Below are 20,497 nucleotides of genomic sequence, written 5' to 3' on the forward strand. Positions count from 1 at the left end.
CCATCTGAATGTCTCAACAGAAATCGAGACTCATCAGACCAGGCAACAATTTTCCAGTCTTCAACTGTCCAATTTTGGTGAGCTCTTGCAAATTGTAGCCTCTTTTTCCTATTTGTAGTGGAGATGAGTGGTGCCCGGTGGGGTCTTCTGCTGTTGTAGCCCATCCGCCTCAAGGTTGTGCGTGTTGTGGCTTCACAAATGCTTTGCTGCATACCTCGGTTGTAACGAGTGGTTATTTCAGTCAAAGTTGCTCTTCTATCAGCTTGAATCAGTCGGCCCATTCTCCTCTGACCTCTAGCATCAACAAGGCATTTTCGCCCACAGGACTGCCGCATACTGGATGTTTTTCCCTTTTCACACCATTCTTTGTAAACCCTAGAAATGGTTGTGCGTGAAAATCCCAGTAACTGAGCAGATTGTGAAATACTCAGACCGGCCCATCTGGCACCAACAACCGTGCCACGCTCAAAATTGCTTAAATCACCTTTCTTTTCCATTCTGACATTCAGTTTGGAGTTCAGGAGATTGTCTTGACCAGGACCACACCCCTAAATGCATTGAAGCAACTGCCATGTGATTGGTTGATTAGATAATTGCATTAATGAGAAATTGAACAGGTGTTCCTAATAATCCTTTAGGTGAGTGTATGTGCATTAGCTCTGTAAAGGAACCGTAATAGGAGCACAAAGTCGTGCTTAACATAATGGTATTTTAAGTGTTTATCCTTCTCAGTACTTTAATGCTACTACATTACCACAATGAAATGAAACTACTTTTATGTAGTTCAAATTTCCCAGATTATCTTTACTTGTTACAAAACAAATTCTGACCATCTAAAAAATGTGGACAGTTTTATCTTAAAACTTTAACATAATAGAACATAATTAGTGTCAAGACACTTAACCCATAGTTGCTCCAGAGGCATGTGACCTCTGACGTGTATAGCAATTGTAAGTCGCTTTGGATAAAAGCGTCAGATAAATGTAATGTAAATTATAATAAAGTTAAACATTTTGTGAGGTTTCACAAAGAACAGCACATGCATATATTTATACAACGGACTGACATAAATGCAAGATACAGGTAAGTGGGACATATAATTAAGGAGGAAAATAATCAGTAACAGTTTAGTCTGCATTTTAAGTGGTTTTGTCTTTACATTTATAAATAAATCCAATTTTGTATGAAATATACATTTATAAACAAAAGTATTTAAGTACAGCTTACTTTTACTTTTGTTATTTAATAAACCTAACACTTTGTATGTAGTCATGTAATAAATTACTTTCACTTATAGTAAGGTCCAGGGGTGGAATATAAGTACATTTACTCAATAGTTCTACTCAGAGACAAATATACTTCTTACTTCACTACATTTGTCTGACAGCTTTAGTTACTAGTTAATTTTTTGACACCATTCCTGTCCAGTGAAAACCATTTAAATCCAAATGTTGTGATTTTGAATTTGAATTTTTCTGATAAACTGAAGGATGAAGTTTTCCTTTAAGGTTTGAGAAAATAATCCTACTTGGTAATCTCAAATAAACTATTAAAACCGACCTTAGACCAGCTGGAAACGGGGCTGTTTTTCTGAGCACTTGAAAATTTGACTTTTAGAGATACAATATGCGGTTCCCACAGGACAGCAACGCTACAAACATAGTATGACTTTATGGATCATAATGCATTGCTGTAGATTAAACTACCCAACAGTATATAAAATATGTAAAATTAGCAGAACCCTACAGCAGAAAAATGCAGTATACACATTGATGCAGCAGAAATACTAATCATGTTGCATGGATGTTACACAACCTTTTCAAAAGTATCGATAACACTTCACATCCTCTGCACGAACTACTAGTCGGAAAACAAGGTATCTTCAGTTAGTGACTCTTTCAGCTCCCCAGTGATAAGTGGAAGATAAGGACCGCTTCCGGAAGACATTCCTCCTCCCTCATACTTGTTTGCCATCTATCTAGTTTTAATCCAAAACATCATTATAGTAAAAGACACAAGGAACATTTACTGCCCTATGAGTACTTTTACTTTTGGTACTTTTAAGTACATTTTGCTGATAATAACATACTTTTACTTAAGTAAGGGTTTGAATACAGGACTTTCACTTGTATTAAAGTAGTGTTATATTACTGCTTTTACTTAAGTTAATGATCTGAATACTTCTTCCACCACTGGCAAAGTCACCGCCCTCCAAACATGTTTATTTATTTATTTATTTATTTTTTAATTTAGTACTAATTGTAGGTACAAACTAAAGTGAACTGTTGTGGGTAAAATCCGGATTTTTGTGTTATCTCATGAATGCGGCATGTGTGCAGTTCACGGACCGCCCTGAGCGGACACGTCACCGCCGTCACGCAGACTGGGAAGCGACTGACAGTTTGTCCGACCACTGCGGAGGTTTGTTGATACCCGTAGCTCGCGGCTGAACTTTGCCTCATTGGCCCGTGTTAGTTAAACTTCGCCTCGGTGGATATGTGCCATGTCCTTCAACGTGTCGCCCGCTTCGCTGCCTTGCTGGAGTTGAGGTGTTTACAAGAATCAGTGTAAAGTTACATCAAGGTGAACTGCCGCTTGTGCTTTGCACGATGCTCGCGGAGCTGAGAGGACTTCTGTTGTAAAGTTGGTGAGTAGAAGTTAAATTTCCCTACATGTTTCATATATTCAGGCCATTGCTTAATTTATCTTGTTTGTTTTAAACTTTTCAGCGTGCATGATTTTTCCTTTCTGCTCTCTTATCACACACAAGTTAATATTGCACTTTTATCAGTGTTTGATTAGCATGCTATGGATATGGAGTCATGCTTTTATCCCACAAGCATGGGAACATGAACTGATGAGCTGCTCAGCTTTACTCCTCCATCACTCCCCACAGCCTAAAAGCAACCTGTACCTGCAGAGACCGTTACCTTTACTCCTGGCCCTGTGGGTCTGAACAACAACACCACCACCATGACAGGTGACATGGTGGTCTGGAGGGGTCTGACCTGGGTGAAGCAGGCGGCCAGCAGAGCCCCACCCGGCGGCCTGCACGGCACCGGGAACCAGAGGCTGGTAAACTTCCATCACGCCACCGGATCAGCAAGGGTGAGTAAGTCAGCCGTGATTTGGTCAGCTGCAGAGTGGGGTAGAGTTTCACCCACATGCAACCCAGATACCTTCTCTGTCTGTTTCTGCCACCATCACCTCATCAACAAAAGTGATCAGAGCTGTGAGGAAGATGATGATGGAATAGAAGACAGGATAAGGGAAGGATTTAACTGATGAGGACTTTAAAGTCTGATACGTTCGCATTTATTCATTTAGCTGAGGACCAAAGTGACTTACAGTTGCTATTTTTATGTCTGGAGCAACTAGGGGTTAAGTGTCTTGCTCAGGGACACAGTGGACGTGTCACATAGCAAAAAACAAAAAAGACAAGTGTTTCCATCTGAATTTTGTACTTCGCAGTGAAGTAAATCTTCCAAAACATCATTTGGACCAGTGGTTCTCCACCTTTTTGGCTCTTGACCCCTTAAAATCAAGCAGTGTCTACTTGTGAACCCTTGCAATTGATTTAAATGATTGGAGGACACTAAAATGCAACTAGAATCACAAATTCTTAGATAAGTTCTAACATCTTGCGGCAAGTTCTTTTTCCATATCTTGCTTCCGATGGCTGATCCTGAAAACTTTATCAGATATAATATCACATCAGAGTTTAACAAAACAGACAGTCTCTGACTCTAGTTTGTTGACAAGCCAATTTCGTCAATGGTTGGATTAACCTTCTGGAGGTGTTCATGGTGAAAAGTTGTTGTTGGGCTTATGTTGGCTCCCATTATACACTGCAGCTACATTATTCTTTTTATCCAGAATCCAAAAAGTCCTCTTGAGCTGATAATATTGGTCGATCAACAGATTTGGAAAGAGACTTCTTGAGGAATTTTTATAAGGACTCGTTTGACATTTTATCAAATGTGCTTATTTGTTTTTTTTTTTTACTAAGAGTTGGATGAGAAGATCGATGCCCTATCATGTCTCTACTGTGAATATGAAGCTACAGCTAGCAGCTGGTTATCTTAGCTTAGCATAAAGACAGGAAATTGGTCTGCCTCTGTCCAAAGGCAACAAAATTCTCCTACCAACACCGTTTTTTTTTTTTTTGTTGCACGGATTAAAGGATAATTTCAGTGTTTTTAAACCTGGGCCCTATTTTCACATATTTTGGAGGAAGATGCCGGTGGAAACATCTCTCTCTCCTCTCACAAGATTTCAGAGCGATTTTCCTCTGTGAAAAACTAAGGGAGTCACTTTTAGTGATCCTTTCCATGATGTTGTCAGACCACTCGTGTAACAGTCTGAGCCTGTCAGTGGCACAAATAAGCACTTTTTGTGGATGTAATTTTGGGCACAATTGCCCCAAACGCTGAAGCCATCTACTGAAGAGATACAAAATGTTTTTGTACCTCCTAGTCATTTCAACACCAAAATATGGGAAAATAGGGCCCAGGTTTAAAAACACAGAAATTACCCTTTGAACAAATTACACATAATGTGTTAATATGTGAGTTTTAGAGGTGTAGGAAGGTGGATTTTGACAGAGCCAGGCTAGCTGTTTCCCTCTGTTTCAAGTCTTTGTGCTAAGCTAAGTAACCTAAGCTAAGCTGAGCTAAGCTAACTGGCTGCTGGCTGTAGCTTCATTTTTACCGGACAGACGTGAGAGTGCTTTTGATCTTCTCATCTAACTCCGGGCAAGAATGCGAACAATTTCCCAAAATGTTGACCTGAATCCTTTAACAACTACTCATATAAATCATGTTTTGTCATCCAGGGGACGTTTAACAGACAGCAAGAAGTCTGTGTCCACAGAGCCACAGCAGCACAGTTTCACAGACACTTGACAGCGGGGGCTTGCTTCAGTAACTGTTTCATTGGACGTGTTAATAACGGACAGGGGACCTGCAGTGGAAGACTGAGCGCTAAACGTCTAAAGTACCACAGGGACTGGTCACAACGACTGTTTTCTGGACATACAAGGTTATTTAACCAGGACAACTCCACAGTGGGGCGGCTGACAACAGAGGACATTGATAAAGCAAGAAACGCCAAGAAAACAGAATTCAAGCAACATAAGCAAGTGGTATCCACTCTAACATCTTTTTAAAAAAAATATGTGTTAAACAATATTGATCAATACTCCTTAATTCTGTGTTGTGCTTATTGTGACTGCATTGCACAGGTGCATTTTGTTTGTCTTTTGTCCTACAAGTTGAGTTCTTGTATTTCAGCTCAGTGATAAAGCCAGAGAGAGGAAGGTTCCCGTCACACGAATAGGAAGGCTGGTGAATTTTGGAGGTAGGTATGTTTACAGGTTACATTTTTATAAATTTTTTTAACTTCACTGACCTGTAGTTCAGTTTTCAGAGCTTAATCTATTTCAGCTTTTATTTTCTTTCTTAAATTTTAAACACGCCCTGCAGAGTTTTCTTTTCAACCAACAAAAGTTATGTGCAGCGGCCGGCTGTGGCCCGGGGTAGAGCGAACGTCGGTGGTTCGATCCCCAGCTATCCCCAGTGTGCATGTTGATCCAAGGCAAGATCCCAACCCCAAATTGCGCCCATCCCCCATTAATGTTTATTTTTTGTTTTGATGAGCAGTTGGCACCTTAGCCTCTGCTCATCAGTGTATGAATGTGATGTAATGTAAAGACTAGAAAGGCGCGATACAAATACAGAGCATTTACCATTTATGTTTACATTCAGTGTATTTCACGAAAACGCACTGTATCACTGAATCCTTGGGGGGTGTCGAAATAATTTCCTTCCTCTTTAAAAACAGTACATTACAAACTAATGTTCAAGAACTCCACTGAAGTTTTAGTTCATTTTTTAAAATTCCATGTGTTGGAGCGGAAACAATTAGTCGATTAGTTGAAATTAATCTGCAGCAAATTTGATAGTTGACCGTTTAAGTAATTTAAAAGTAAAAATTACAAAAAATTAATTTTATTAAAAATTAAAAATAAACTTTAAAAAAATCTAAACGATACATTTAGAAAACAGCCAGCAGGCTATATAACTGCAAATGAAATAACTCAGGATCTTGGATCTTTGGAGCACAGTCAAGATGATTTTAATAATCTTAAACACACTCCATCTTCCAACTGTTTTTGACACGAGTTGCGTAAGTGATTGAGCTGGCACTTCCTCCAGAGAAGGAGGGGCTCATGGGAGACTAACGAGTCTCTCTGCAGCATGTCAACACAGCAGAGTTTTGTAATTTGGTGTGAAGTCACGCTACTAAAGACATCATTTGCTATATATTTCGATCAAGTTTTGTAAGTAGTGGTTGATTATTTTTATTTCTTCCTTATACAAAGAAGTGGTTGAACATCATAGTTTAATTCTGGGTTTAGTTGAGAGGTTTTGCATTGATGACCAAATCATTAGTTGTGCAGAGCTGGGCTCAGATTGTGGGAAGTGCTGACGTGCTCCTTCACAGAACTGGAATTGCGGAGGATCAATAGCTGAGAAAATGTTTCGGGGACATGCCAGACTCCTATTGTAAAACCTGTTGTCAGCTATCTTCTACTTATCAAAAGGGGAGCACGCTTACAGTACTATCAATTGTTTCTTCCCCTTATTTCTTGGCCTTAATTTATCCCTGACCTCTAAAGGGCCCTGATTGTTACCCTGAGAAATGAGCTGCCTCTGGTTACTGATTGCTGTTATCAAATCCTTTTTTGTTGCATGCAGAGTAAGGCTTTGGTCAAGTAAACACTGTGGCCACATTGGCCACATTCAGATTGATAACATCAGCTTCAATTTGTGAAGTGCCTCGCTCTTCAAAGAGAACCACTTTTACATTTCAGAAAACTATATATTTTATTACTGGATTATAATAAGTGATGCATAATGTGTAAGCTTCACTAATGTTACAGCTGGTCCAGCTACTTATATACTATATATACTTATATTGCATATACTGCACAGTATATTATATTAATGTAATTTATTTGATGATTTATATTTTTATTAATAATCTAAATCTGCAAAGTAACAAGTAACTAAAGCTGTCAAATAAATGTAGTTGAGTAAGAATTACAATATTTGCCTCCAAAATGTAGTGGAATGGAAGTGTGTGTGTGTGTGTGTGTGTGTATGTATGTATGTGTGTGTGTATATATGTGTATATGTGTGTGTATATATAATAATTTTTTATATTATTTTTTATGTTTCAGGTTTGGCAGTTGGACTCGGCATTGGGGCGATCGCTGAAGTGGCCAAGAAGACTTTTAAACCCCAACAACAAGGTGATGACAGGAAGATTTTTGTTTTATTGGTGGCTTCGGGAGTTAGGAATGTTTTTAGTTTTTAATGATGATGTTATGACAATAAAGGCTAACATAATCACTCTTCATGTATGGTTGGGTGTGTTGGTCCTAAGAGGCTGTAGTATCTAACTCGTTCTACATTTTATGTCACATATCAATTAAACATGAGGACTGCATACACTTCAACTTTAAGATATTGAGCTATTCATTATATGTAAACTTGTATTTGTTGTATCTGAAGTTCCCGTTAGCTTAAGATGTAGAAATCAGTTAATGTAACTGGTGTTCACATTATATAAAGGTGTCACAGCTTAGGAAATAATCATTATTTTTACATCATGAACATGAAAACATTTACAGTAAATTTCAGACTAAAAAGAGTAAGAAAAAAGTTTGTCACACACTGATGACTGGGCGATTAGGATAAAATGCTTTCTCAACTGTCCCAACTGAAAAGATAACAAAACAGGAATGTTTGTTTTAGGTATGTGACAAATAAAGGTTCCTCATCATACTGATACTATTAATCACTCTTGCAACATTGTCCACAAAGGGATAAGTAGTATCACAAAATCTCTGAAGATAAATAACTTTTTGACATCTTATATTATATATCGTCATACCACCAAACCCTACAGACAACTTGCATTAAAAATATATGTAAAGGTAAAAAGCAATGCCTTATAATTTCCTTTCTTTAACACATCCTAACGTTTTTTCTTCTGGGCAGAAAGTTCCTGTGCTTATATATAGTAGTGAACATTAAATTACCATTACTACTAGATTGAAATACTGTAGATGAATTTAAAAAAATAAAACGATCATATGCATAGTTGAAATACAATATTACCTGTGGTGTGTGTGTGGTATTTTGTTTTTTTTTTAGGTGGGAAAAAAAAATCCATACTGGACTCGAGTGCTTTCCTCTCTGAGGCCAACGCTGAAAGAATTGTTCGGACGCTCTGCAAAGTCCGAGGTGCTGCTCTAAAACTTGGACAGATGCTCAGTATTCAAGGTGAGGTGTCATCAAAAACGTACTCGGTTGGATCTAAATCATCTCATATGCAGAAATGATTCTTCAGTGACTCAGTACAAACTGAGACAAGGACGAGGACCCCACAAACACTGCCGAGGCATGTTATGGACAGTGAATGCACGTTCCAGTGTGCAAATAAAGGTTCAGCACAGACAGTAAACTGTTGCTCCAGCTTCCCAACGGGACTTCATCATGTTTCTGATTCCGGCTCGCTGACAAACAAACGAGATCCCTTCACCACCAGGGAAATATCATCACCTAAAATAAACCTCGGGCCAGCTGAAAACAATAAGTGCCATTCCAGTTGAGCTATTGTAGGCAGCCGAGGCTAAACTGACACTGCGGTCTGCCGATTTTAAACGGCACACTTACTGTACAGTGTGGTTATGCTCTTGGACGGCCACAGCCCCAGTTTGTGCTTCTCGTGTAATATCATTACAGTTGAGTCACAGAGTAAAGCATTTGATTTTCTGAAAGATAAAACCCTGGCGATGTTTCAAAAACCAGCAAGGTCGTTCCACTCTTGCTGCTGTTTTGAAGGTGTTTCCAGAACCCCCACTGATTTATAAACCCATTGTCAGTGTTTCAAAGATGGCGACCTGATGTGACAAACTGCATATTCTTACTCAGATTGTAAGATTTATAGACACAGTTAGAAAGTTTTGTTATCAGGTGTCTTTTATCTCCATTAATGGTGAGTTTCAGAGTTAATTCTTGACCTTGAAATTTGATAAAACCTTCTTCCCTCTGGTTCCATTTTATAGCAGTTATAGAGCTTTTGATCGTATCTTGATTTTCATTGGCAGATGGCATGTAGCTGAAACAATTCATGACGTAACCACTATTTTGATTAATTATTATCATCAACTAGTTTGACCTTCTCAGTTGCTGATTTTCTTTCTCTGACATTGCAATATGTTTTCCATTTAACATAAAGGTTTAATGCAATTTCATCATTCGAGTATCAAGAGCATCATCAGCTTTAGAATAACACGACACGTCATAGTTCATTAGAAGCTAAATTTCCAATATGCTGTTGTTATTCTTTTACATTAAAGGTGCAATGTGCAAGATTTGGCCAGAGTTTTAGTTTGAAACATTCAGAAAATGAACTAACATTATTGACAGAAGGTGAAGAAGGGTTCTGACGTTATGTCAAAGCCGTGTACGTCACTTAGCTTTTTTTTTGTTTGTTTAATAAATAAACAAAATAATCTCAGAACTTGTCAAGAAAAAAAAAAGATTCTTACACCTATTGAATGCCGTAGAGATGGAAAGAGAATTTCAACAAATATAACAAAAACAAATTAAAACTCACTCCCGTCTTTGTTAGTTTTTCCACTGTTCCAGCAACCACCAGCTTTAGAGTTTAAAATCTGATTGTTTTCTGAGCACTTTAAAGGTTTATTTGTCCTTTTGATTTGAATAGTTTAAGGTCAGGACTTAACTATTAAGCCAACATGGACAATGAGTCTTTAAAGTCATGCTTTAAATCTGCCGATGATCACGTGATATAATCGACAGCTTCATATCAGCATCCAAATGGACCTTGAGGGAGATTTACCAGTTTTATACACACTAATGCTTTTGTATTTTTACCTTGTCTCCACAAAATGAGCAAGGAGATATAAAACCTCCCAGCTACAGTAACAGTTTTCTGCGTTTCTTAGACTTTCAGCAATTTATCTTTCAAAAAACAATAACTGTTTTAAACAACAAAATTAATAGTATGTATTTTTACTCTGTTTGTCTTTTATTTTCTCTCCTCTCAGATGACGCCTTTATTAACCCTCAGTTGGCCAAAATCTTCGAGCGTGTTCGACAGAGTGCAGACTTCATGCCCTCTAAACAGATGATGGTACAGTACGGGTTGCTGAAGTTAACAACAGAAACTCATTAAACTGAGTTCACAGATGACACAACGTCCCTTCTCTCTGCAGAAAGCCATCTGCAGTGACCTCGGCCCAAACTGGAGAGACAAGCTTGAGTACTTTGAGGAAAAGCCGTTTGCAGCAGCATCTATCGGTCAGGTGCATTTGGCGAGACTGAAGGACGGCAGAGAGGTAGCCATGAAAATTCAGGTGAGAGGAGTGTTTGTACAGAGATAAAAACACAGAAGTAAACTATGACAAAATACAAAAATGACACAATCAAATCTGTCCTTTCAGTACCCTGGAGTTGCCAAAAGTATCGACAGCGATGTGAATAATATCATGACTGCTCTGAGTTTAAGCAACGCTCTGCCTGAAGGTAACATTGTTGGAGTTTTTCCATATCATTTTTATGATAACAGCTGGTATTGTCTGATGTCAGTAATCTCTGCTATTGTCAATAGACTTTCCTACATAAGCAGCATAAATGTCCTGATTTTCAGTTGTTTGACAATTGCCCTCCTTTCACAGGTCTGTTTCCTGAGCACCTCATTGAGGTTATGAGCCGTGAGCTGGCGCTGGAGTGTGATTACATAAGAGAGGCGAAATGTGCCAAAAAGTTCCAGTGAGTTGTTACCACATATTCTTACTACATATTACAGCATTGATCCTTACTGTGTATCAGCAGCTTTTTTTAACTCCCATTAATGTGAAGCAAATGTGTTGCTTCTGATTCCTCATCATGGATTGGACGTCACCAAAGCAGTACAAAAGTGCATAAAATAAAATAAAAGAACCTGTGTTCTCGCTCACTAACGACTACTAGCTACTATGTCCCTAACTACCTATCAAAGCATGACAGTAAAGTCTTAAACAACATGCACAATTTCTAGGTTCTGGGGATGTTGTTATGCTCTATAGTTCTCCATGCAACAAGAGTGAAACTATTTCCTCTCACAGATCACAGAAGCAACTGATGAAAGATGAGCCATGAAATTTAAGTTTGTGCCTAAATAAAAGGTGGGATACATAAGAAGGTGCTAAACCATGAAGAGCTTTAAAAACAAGTAAATGTACTATAAAATTAGTTCTAAATGCTACAGCAAGCCAGTGCAGAGAAGCTAAAACTGGAGTGATGTTCTCTCATTCCAGTTTTACGTAAAACTCTTGCTGCCGCATTTTGTTCTAGTTGCAGCCTATTAATAGGGGATTACAATAGTGCAATCGTGAAAAAAACACGCACAACATTTTGGCATCTTCCAAGGCGAGGAAGGGTCTTACACACTGGCAATGTTTATTAACTGAAAAAATGCAACCTTTGTCAAAACTCAGACAATCAGGACACACAGGTTTTTCACAACGTTCTTTTCCTTCACAGCCAGATATTTTAATATATTAGAAATAATTTATATTTGTGTGTTTGTGCCGACTATAAGAATTTCTGTCTTGTCCTTATTCAGTTTAGGGAAATTTCCACTCGTCCAATGCTGGCCATGTTCTAGTGTGCACCAGGACACTCCTTTTGCTGTTGACATTTTTATTACATATTTGAGGGTCGGGTTCAGATGTCTTTTTAACTTGCGTTTGTTTGGCAGAGAGCTGCTGAAAGATCACCCGTTCTTCTATGTTCCTGATGTGATTGACGAGCTGAGCAGCCCGCATGTCCTCACTACAACGCTGGTGCCCGGTTTCCCTCTGGACCAGGCCACTGACCTCTCTCAGGAGCTCAGGAATGAGGTCTGACCGCCGTGATCTCCACACCGCTAATAGTACAATTTACACGTGTGCACTGCCAAGACGTCGCCCTGTTTTGGAAGTGCGACATGCCAAATGCAGATTTATGGCACCTTTTAAAACCCTGGAGTCATGTCAGCACCTCGCAGAGCTTATCATGTTTCACTTGTCATTATTTTAGTGTCATTACACACAATTAATCAGTTAATAATAATACTCAACAAGCACTGTTTTTATAAACACATTTATTTCAGACTTTTGTTCTTTCTCCTCCTTTGCTTCTGCCAGATTTGTGAGCAGATCTTGATATTATGCTTGAGAGAGCTTTTTGAGTTCAGATACATGCAGACTGATCCAAATTGGTCGAACTTCTTCTTTGATCCACAAGCTCACAAGGTAAGTTTGTCTCAATGACATCATATGCACATTGTCAGTACAATATCAAATACCCCCCCCCCCCCCCCCCCCCCCCCCCCCCCCCCCCCCCCCCCCCTTTTCCCTGATGCCTGTTTTTCTGTTTCATGTCTCCAGGTTGCACTGTTGGATTTTGGAGCTACACGGGGATTTGATAAGAGTTTCACTGACACCTACATTGAGGTGAGAAGCTGCAGAAATGTAGAATGAAAAAATTGTCATTTGCATTTACAGTATTATTATAGTTTGTGTAATGACACATTTTGTCATTACTACATACTAGATTATTGTTTTTACAAGAAACATTTCTTTTTATAAAAACATGATTTTATCTTGTTATATCACAAAACATTCCCATTATCACACAAAATCTCATTATATCATGATATAAATCCAGTCAATACCTAAAGAGAGTATTGAAGCCTAAAATCGTCAAACTAAATTGACAATGTCCGCTTAACCACTTGACGCCTGAATTTATTTTACAATAAAAAAAATAATAATAATGATTTGTGTTTTCATTTGCTTTCAAGCTGATGTTAAATTAAGTGAAGATTGTTAATTTGTCTATAGAACATAGAAAAGATATAAATTCAGGTATGATGTAAGTATGATGCAAATTAGCGAAAACAGGCATAAACAAGAAACCAGGGCTTGCAAGAGGTTCCGAGGTACGTATCGAATATGCACCAACAGGCATTGGGGGAATCCACGCGCTATCTTGGCTTGCAGTCTGAAAGGAAGAGGTGTGATGCAAATTCGCGACTATTGGCGTCAAAGAGTCAATATGATTAATGTTTAAGGTGTATTGAAGCTGCTTCGTGTTTTGCTTTCTCCTATTTAATTTTATATGTTGTGTGTTTTAACATCTGGCCAAGGGACAACAGCTGAAAATTAGAAACGGTGCAACATTTACAGTGATGTTGATCAATGTGCATTGTCCCTTAAAAAATAAACAAATAATAATAATAATATTGGGACTGACACCATCCAACATATTAAGTTGTTTTTAAAATAATAATATAGTTTAATGAGAAAAATGTGAAAATATCTTATTAGCTAGGGAAAGGGAAACATTTGAAAAAAAGTGAAAAATATCTTGATGTAACACAAAACGGGAAAATGTTGAAAATTAGAGACGTTAAAACAATAAAATGAAAACATTTTAGTCATAGTGGTATCGATACGTTACATCAAATTCATGAAGCCTAATAAGAATAACACTGTTGTGCACGTCAGTGCCTTGAAATTACTCTAATCCTATATAGAGACATAGAACATGCTTTACATTTCATTAATTATCATGATTTCATGCATTTTTAAAATGTTTTTTTCACTTGCGGACTCTTTCATTTCTCTCATCAGATTATTAATGCAGCTGCAAATCGTAACAGAGAAGGTGTCCTGCAGAAATCCAGAGAGATGAGGTTCCTCACAGGATACGAGTCAAAGGTAATGCACACAAACATCTTCACTATATACCACAGCAGTGGTGGTAACAGTGTGTAATTACAGTAATATTCAGTCAGGGATTTAATGTTAAGAGGAGCTGTGTGCTGATTGATGGTTCTCAGCACTGCTGGTTTTCTGTCCTACTATTAACTTTATTGACTAACCTGAATTTTTCTGCTCTTGAGGTATAAAAGGGTCCTAGAGGATAAAAAACAGCTCTGAGTCCTTCTGCAGAAACTTCCCCTCTTTAAACTTGGTGGTGAAAGAAGTACTCAAACCAGAATGTAAAAATGCATTTGAAATTCTACTTGAGTAAAAGTACACAAGTATTGGCAAAATACTCGGTATGCAAAATTGGCCCTTTCAGTGTAAAATTATGTAGACTTCAAAGTCCCAAAAGATGATATTAAAACTTTGTCTTACACAAGTAAATAATTTGTGCTTTGGACTTCAGTGGACCTTGTGGGCATAATCCACATGTTGAGGTACTTGTAACTGTCTGTCTGTAACTACTGTACTGTCTAATGTGCTGAGAGTCTGCAGGGTTTGTGTTTTTCAGACAAATAGCAGCTGATTGTAGTAATGAGCACACATTCAAACAGACGAGAAATTAATCAGTGAAATGACCTGCTGTAATCTGTTTAAATGTAAAACCTGCACAGGTGGCCGTTTCCACCAAGATGAAATATTATTTTAATTATAATTGCATTCTGTGTACTACTTTTTTCAGACATGTGAAGCAGCAGAGCGTTCAATCACTTTTTATTTATTCAAGGAGTATTAAGTCCTTTATTGACCTCTACTGCCAACCAGGAGCAATTGCAACAACAGAACTTGTAGTTACTCGTTCACCGAGCCCCTTAATGTAGAGTTTTTGCATTAAAGCCTGTTGATTAACTGCTGTGTCCTGTAATAAGGCTATGGAGAACGCCCATGTGGACGCAGTGATGATCCTCGGGGAGGCCTTCTCCTCTGAGGAGCCCTTTGACTTTGGAGCTCAGAGCACCACCGAGCGCATCCACAGCCTCATCCCTGTGATGCTGAGGGAGCGACTCACACCGCCTCCTGAGGAGACGTACTCCCTCCACCGCAAGATGGGCGGCTCTTTCCTCATCTGCTCCAAACTCAAAGCCCAAATACCCTGCAAGAACATGTTCCAGGATGCCTACAACAACTACTGGAAAGGGGGACGCCCCGAGGTGACAAACTGAAGCTGAAGATGTTTTCAAAAAGGCTTGTTGAAACCAGGATTTTCTTGCCATGTTTGTGGTATGTTGGACAATTTAACTCACACATTCTTACCTGTGAGAATATGTATGTGCCGCCTGGGCCAGATCATGTCCAGATGTTACAAAGTTTTGGGGGGGGTTCTGTGGCCTGCTCTTCTGACTCAAGTAAACTGATATGACAACATAAAAAATCTGAATAGTGCCTATTAAGAACAAGTTCATATCTGTGTGCTTCTTATTGCGTCGCTCATTTTGACTATGACTCCCATCCAGACTAAGATGAACAAAGGAATGTGTTATGATTATTTGCACGTATTGTTTGAATGAATTTGTTGTGCAACTGTACAACCTAGTAATTATGTGTCTTTATGGTTTGAGGAACTGTATTTCCGTCTGACCAGGATTTGTCAGTTGAAATAAATTGACAATGATGTTGCAAAAACAAATCCGCATCAAAGATTTGTACATTTCTTAAAATGCAGAAGGAGGAAAATCAACTTTTGTGGAAGCTTAAAATATCATTATTAATAAGTAAACTTCAAAACATGTGCTCTGGCTATGTTTATAATAGTGCAAAACACAAAGATCTATGCAAAGAAGGAGGTCCTTCTAATAGTCAGACATTCTGCTGCTTTATAAATAAAAATGTATTCTTGATGTAAACAGTGCCACAAACACCTGATATTTACAAATGTTCAGTTGCACCATTAACTGGTCAGATTGGGGGCGAGTAGGAGGCTGTTAAGCAGGAAGCCCCTGCTCTGTCACCCGTCTCCACAGTCATCCTTTTAGCGCTGCACTTGGATTGTGATGCTGGAGAAGCCAAACTCGGAGCGCAGGAGCTTCGTTGCCTTCATGAGGACGAGCTGTGTGTCAGCATCTTTTTCTGAGGATACAAACACAGGCGACATTTTCTAACAGTTCTGGTTTACAATAATCATAAACACATATCATCAGTAGCCTACTTGGCTACCCTCAAAAACCAGCTGTTTTTATGGCGTCAAATTTATATCAAGTGGTGTGCGAGTAAAACATCCACTCGAGCAAATTATATTATTTCACATGCGCAAAAATTAACCTTCCCGCTGGCACGATAAAGTACTTGCACACAAATTCAACAATCAGGAGTTGCACAGGTAGCTGCAAGCGAGTGCACGGCATGCTCTCATAGGTTAACTCTGCTTGGGGGCGAAAACCAAGGTGATCACGTTTAAAGTGGCCAATCATAACCTCCTTGGTTTCTGCCCACAAATTGTCAAAAGTCATGTAGCGAGCGAGCAGAATTCCACTGTGCAAGTAGAGTTAACTTATGACAGCATGCCATGCGCTCGATGCCAGCTACCTGTACAACTCTTGGTTGTTGAATTTGTGCGCAAGTATTTTATCATGCCAGCAGGAAGTTAAATTTTTGCGCGTGAAATAAAATAATTTGTTCGTGAGCATGTTACCTTCCCCAACCCTCTGTCAGATAATAGTCTACACAGGTATTACATTTCTGCAGCCTCTATTTGACTAGTTACTTCACTGCTGCACACAACATCCTCCACACCCATACGGTTTGTGGTAGGAACTAGTAATATTGATTTTGCCTCCACCTGTGGCCACGTGGACAGAAAGTAAAGAATGAGTCATGTTGAGGCTCCACATGTGCAAACTGTGAACAGCCACAACTCCTCTCACAGACAGCAGAAGCTCCTTCACAGTGTTGAAGCTGATGTCCTGAGGAGCGCCTGTAGAAAACAGAGATGACATTCAGTGCCAGTTAACACACAAACTGTGGTCAGTACAACAATGTCACTACAGGTAGAGGAAAAGTGTGTTTACCTTCCAACAGTATTCTGAAAACATTCTTTGTGACTGGAATTGTTGTTACAAGAACAAGAACTGAAAACAGGAACGTGCAAATTGGATCTGCTACTTTATATTCAGGCTGTGAGGGAAAACAGAAATGTGATTAAAAAAACAAATAAACCACAAAATAGAGCTTGAAGGTTTCCTGGAATCTGCACAGACTCACACGGTCTATCTTGTGCCTCTGGCACAACAAGTTTGTTGCACCCAGTTTCAAATTAAAAGGAAAGTTTATTAATATAATTTTCTTTACAATTTGTCTTATCATAACTCAGTGTTTAAAGTATGAGGCTGGTGTTATTCTATATTTTTCTTCTTCAAATGCCATAAAAACACCAAAACCGCCAACATGTTTAGTCTGTCTCAATACTTTCTGACTTCCCTTCTCACCACTTGTTCCTAATAAAGATAAATATTCAATACATTACCATTCTAATATATAATATGATATAAGAGACATCATAATATAAAGTTGTTGGTATTTTAAAGCTAAATAATTTCCTAAAATAGCTGGGCTTTTAGCAAACAATCAAAAAGAGGGAAATACTGCACTTGTTGGGGACTATTTTCAGCTGAGGATCAATACACAATGTGCTTTAGTGAAGCAAGTGATGTGTTTTTAATACTTTTTGCTCTCTGCTGGCAAAGAGGTAAAACCTATATCAGAGTTTTGCTATACAGACGTGTTAGTTAAATCAATTCACAGTTGGTTTTGATCTTCATCGGATCAAAACTTTATACTTTGTTATAAAGTAATAACATCCCTATCAGCCTCAGCTGTACTTTGGATTTACTGTTAACTAGCTAATGCTAGCATGCTAACACACGAAACAGATATGTTGAACATGGTAAATATTAAATTTGCTTAGCCTTCATATGTTCCGTATTGTTACTGTGAGCATGTTAGCGTGCTGATGTTAGCATTTAGCTAAGTACCCACAAGTAGTAAGTAGCTACAAGCATGGCTGTAGACTCTTAGTATGTTCTCTGTTCAAATACTTTACAAGTACTTTTTAGTTCAGTTGCAGAGATGTTGACCCCTTTTAGTGTTTTGGCTGACACTGACCCACAAGTGGATGATGGTGGCAGCCAGCAGGACTCCGACACTTTGCACCAGATCTCCCACCACGTGGACGAAAGCTGCCTTTACACTTGCGTTGCCGTGGCTGTGATGGTGGTGGCCATGCCCCCAACGTTTGTCCCTCTGCAGCTGGCTGGCGGGAAAGCCGTGACTGTGGCCATGTGAGGCCCCAGACTGATGGAGAATCAGGACCATCCTTAAAAAAAAAAAGGTCATAATTAGTTTTTAGAACAGCGTCTGACTGCTGCTGACCACCCTCTAAACAAAATAATCCTGATGGTGAGCTCATGGTACTCACAGGACATTGACCGCCACAGCGCAACCTGAAGTTATCAGCATGATCTGACTGTCGATGTCGTAGTCTCCGTCAGTGATCCTCTGAACGGCTGATATGACCAACATTGCTGTCACAGCCCAGATGGACATGACTGACAGCAACATGCCCAGAATCTCTGGTTAACACAACAAGTGAGAGAGTCATACTACACACATAAATATTATACATTATATAGAATTAAGTAATTTAAATGTGGTAATAGGGCAAATACTTTTTATTCATGATACAGTTGTCGTAAAGCAGATTTTGTAGTCTAGTTGATTGAAAATTATGAAATAATTCATTTATAATAAGTGTATTAGGTTTAACTATCTAACAGCTCAGTGACCACAAAAATATTAATATGTTTTAGGAAGCAGTACAGTTATAAGATGGCAAAGTCACCTTTAATATCAAATAAACAGGAAACTGTGAAAGAGCTGTGGTCTGTAAAGGAAATTATGAAGAGGCTTGAAATAAAGCTTCATTCAGCAAAAACTCAAATATTTCAAATCAAAGAAATCCTAACATCACAGTATTTATTGAACCAGCTGTAAAGTACATTTTTCAACACAAAAGGTCTAAATTTTATGTTTCAACCCCCTCTCTACACTGGGAAATACTGACTACTTTATTTTTGTAGGCATTAAAATAGTCAAATTTAAATATACTGAGTGTAAAGATACTTGAATCAGCTTATGAAATTCCCGACATGCATTTGTTGGTTTAAAACAGCAGATTCAAACTCCCCTGGGTTGCTCAACTCCCCAATCTCACCTGCTCGATGCCACCCAAAGGTCATGTCGTGTGTCTGAGGCCTGGATGACAGCCACAGAGAGAAGATGCTGATCATGATGCTGCCAAAATCAGTCAGAAGATGTGCTGCATCTGTCATGATGGCCAGACTGCCAGCTGCGTATCCACCTGCGAAGAGTAGAAATCCCTGCAGACTGTCAACAGAAGATGGTATGTATCAGTGTGAATGTGTGTGTGTGTGTGGGGGGGGGTTGTATTACTATATTCAAGTGGTCCAATAAGATGAAACTGAGTTTAGATTTTCAAAACAAGTCCTTTTTAGCTAATAAGAGATTTCAGACATTTTTTGCCTCAGTTTGACCATTGTATTGTACTTGCACAAGTACAAATTTGAGGTACTTGCACTTTACTTAAGTATTTCCATTTTACTTTACACTTCTACTCAGAGGCAAGTATGGTGGTTTTCACTCCACTACATTTGTCTGACATCTTTAATTACTCTTCAGATTACAATTTTCCATACCATGCATCTTCACAAAGCTGAAAACATACGGTAAATGGTCTGTATTTATAGTCTTCCGACCACTCAAAGCGCTTTTACAATACAGTACGTTACTTTCACAAACATTCATACACTGAGCTCGAACGGAAACTAATATTCACATACATTCATACACCAGCAGCCATACATATGTACATATAGTATCTATGTATTGCACCTGGTCAAATTTTCAAAAATTACCTTGGTAGTGTCATCTATAGGAGTGATCATATCTTACTTTTTTTCTTTAGATGCAAAGTAGCAAGAAACTATATAGCTCTCAGATAAAGTTAATGGAGTAAAAAGTTCAATATGTACAGTAGGCCTACAAGTTCAGTAGTTAAAAGTAGTTAAGTTACTTTCCATCACTGTGACTTTTTCCTAAAGCACATTACAAACACCAAACAGGATCCCTTTTCATTGTCTAGCTAGTATTTGATAAATTTATGACAGCTGAAATCAGTTTTTCATCTCACCAATCACCTCTCCGGTCATGAAAACAAGGCTGACAGCGCAGGCGATGAGAAGCTTCCTTCTGGCCAAACATCTGGCGTCACTTTCAGCCCTTAACATCACGTTCGTCTCCTGGCAGAGCCAGTCAGGCTGCCCCAGGCCTTCCACACTGGAGGCATCTTCACTAAAATCTGATGGCGAGTCTGAATAATTTTCACCAGGAGAACTCGTCCTGAGAGGAGACAAAAACTAACAAATTATCTTTAAAAAACAAAAGTTAGAAAATGATTAAATATGTATATTAGTAAATTAAAAACCATCTGTGCTGACACATATAAGATGATAAAAAAATAACAACATACCATCTTAAAGGCTCCAAATGAGTCTCAATCAGATGTTGTTTCTCTGACTCTGTTGATAAGTCCAT

The 20,497-nt window shown here is 38.6% G+C and overlaps 2 protein-coding genes across 3 annotated transcripts; one reads left to right on the top strand and one right to left on the bottom strand.

Moving 5' to 3' along the window:
• Nucleotides 1-2,341: 2,341 nt before the first annotated feature.
• On the top strand, nt 2,342-15,518 carry coq8ab (coenzyme Q8A, genome duplicate b). Of its 2 annotated transcripts, none has more exons than XM_046062314.1 (15): nt 2,342-2,647; nt 2,921-3,108; nt 4,835-5,143; nt 5,292-5,358; nt 7,244-7,315; nt 8,223-8,351; nt 10,145-10,230; nt 10,313-10,453; nt 10,541-10,622; nt 10,775-10,868; nt 11,839-11,980; nt 12,266-12,373; nt 12,509-12,574; nt 13,757-13,843; nt 14,761-15,518. In XM_046062314.1, exons 2-15 carry the CDS (start codon nt 2,974-2,976, stop codon nt 15,052-15,054), a joined length of 1,812 nt encoding a protein of 603 aa, XP_045918270.1. In that variant the 5' UTR covers nt 2,342-2,647; nt 2,921-2,973; the 3' UTR covers nt 15,055-15,518. The 2 variants fall into 2 exon arrangements, with proteins under 2 accessions (XP_045918270.1, XP_045918269.1); XM_046062313.1 differs by having other exon boundaries at nt 2,343-2,647; nt 2,897-3,108.
• On the bottom strand, nt 14,589-20,497 carry LOC123978816 (zinc transporter 2-like). The gene is made up of 8 exons (XM_046062332.1): nt 20,433-20,497; nt 20,094-20,302; nt 19,098-19,244; nt 18,303-18,456; nt 17,990-18,200; nt 16,897-17,002; nt 16,668-16,802; nt 14,589-15,958 (listed from the first exon to the last, which is right to left on the bottom strand). Exons 1-8 carry the CDS (start codon nt 20,495-20,497, stop codon nt 15,861-15,863), a joined length of 1,125 nt encoding a protein of 374 aa, XP_045918288.1. The 3' UTR covers nt 14,589-15,860.

This window comes from Micropterus dolomieu, linkage group LG11 (assembly GCF_021292245.1).
Source record: "Micropterus dolomieu isolate WLL.071019.BEF.003 ecotype Adirondacks linkage group LG11, ASM2129224v1, whole genome shotgun sequence".
Classification (NCBI taxonomy): Eukaryota; Metazoa; Chordata; class Actinopteri; order Centrarchiformes; family Centrarchidae; genus Micropterus; species Micropterus dolomieu.

Coding starts and splice junctions, on each gene's coding strand:
- coq8ab (XM_046062314.1), top strand. CDS start 2,974: ATGACAGGTGACATGGTGGTCTGGAGGGGTCTGACCTGGGTGAAGCAG. Junction 3,109..4,834: donor ACGCCACCGGATCAGCAAGG/GTGAGTAAGTCA, acceptor TTTGTCATCCAG/GGGACGTTTAACAGACAGCA. Junction 11,981..12,265: donor CTCAGGAGCTCAGGAATGAG/GTCTGACCGCCG, acceptor TGCTTCTGCCAG/ATTTGTGAGCAGATCTTGAT.
- LOC123978816 (XM_046062332.1), bottom strand. CDS start 20,497: ATGGACTTATCAACAGAGTCAGAGAAACAACATCTGATTGAGACTCAT. Junction 20,303..20,432: donor CATTTGGAGCCTTTAAGATG/GTATGTTGTTAT, acceptor GTCTCCTCTCAG/GACGAGTTCTCCTGGTGAAA. Junction 17,003..17,989: donor CCACCATCATCCACTTGTGG/GTCAGTGTCAGC, acceptor TTTCCCTCACAG/CCTGAATATAAAGTAGCAGA.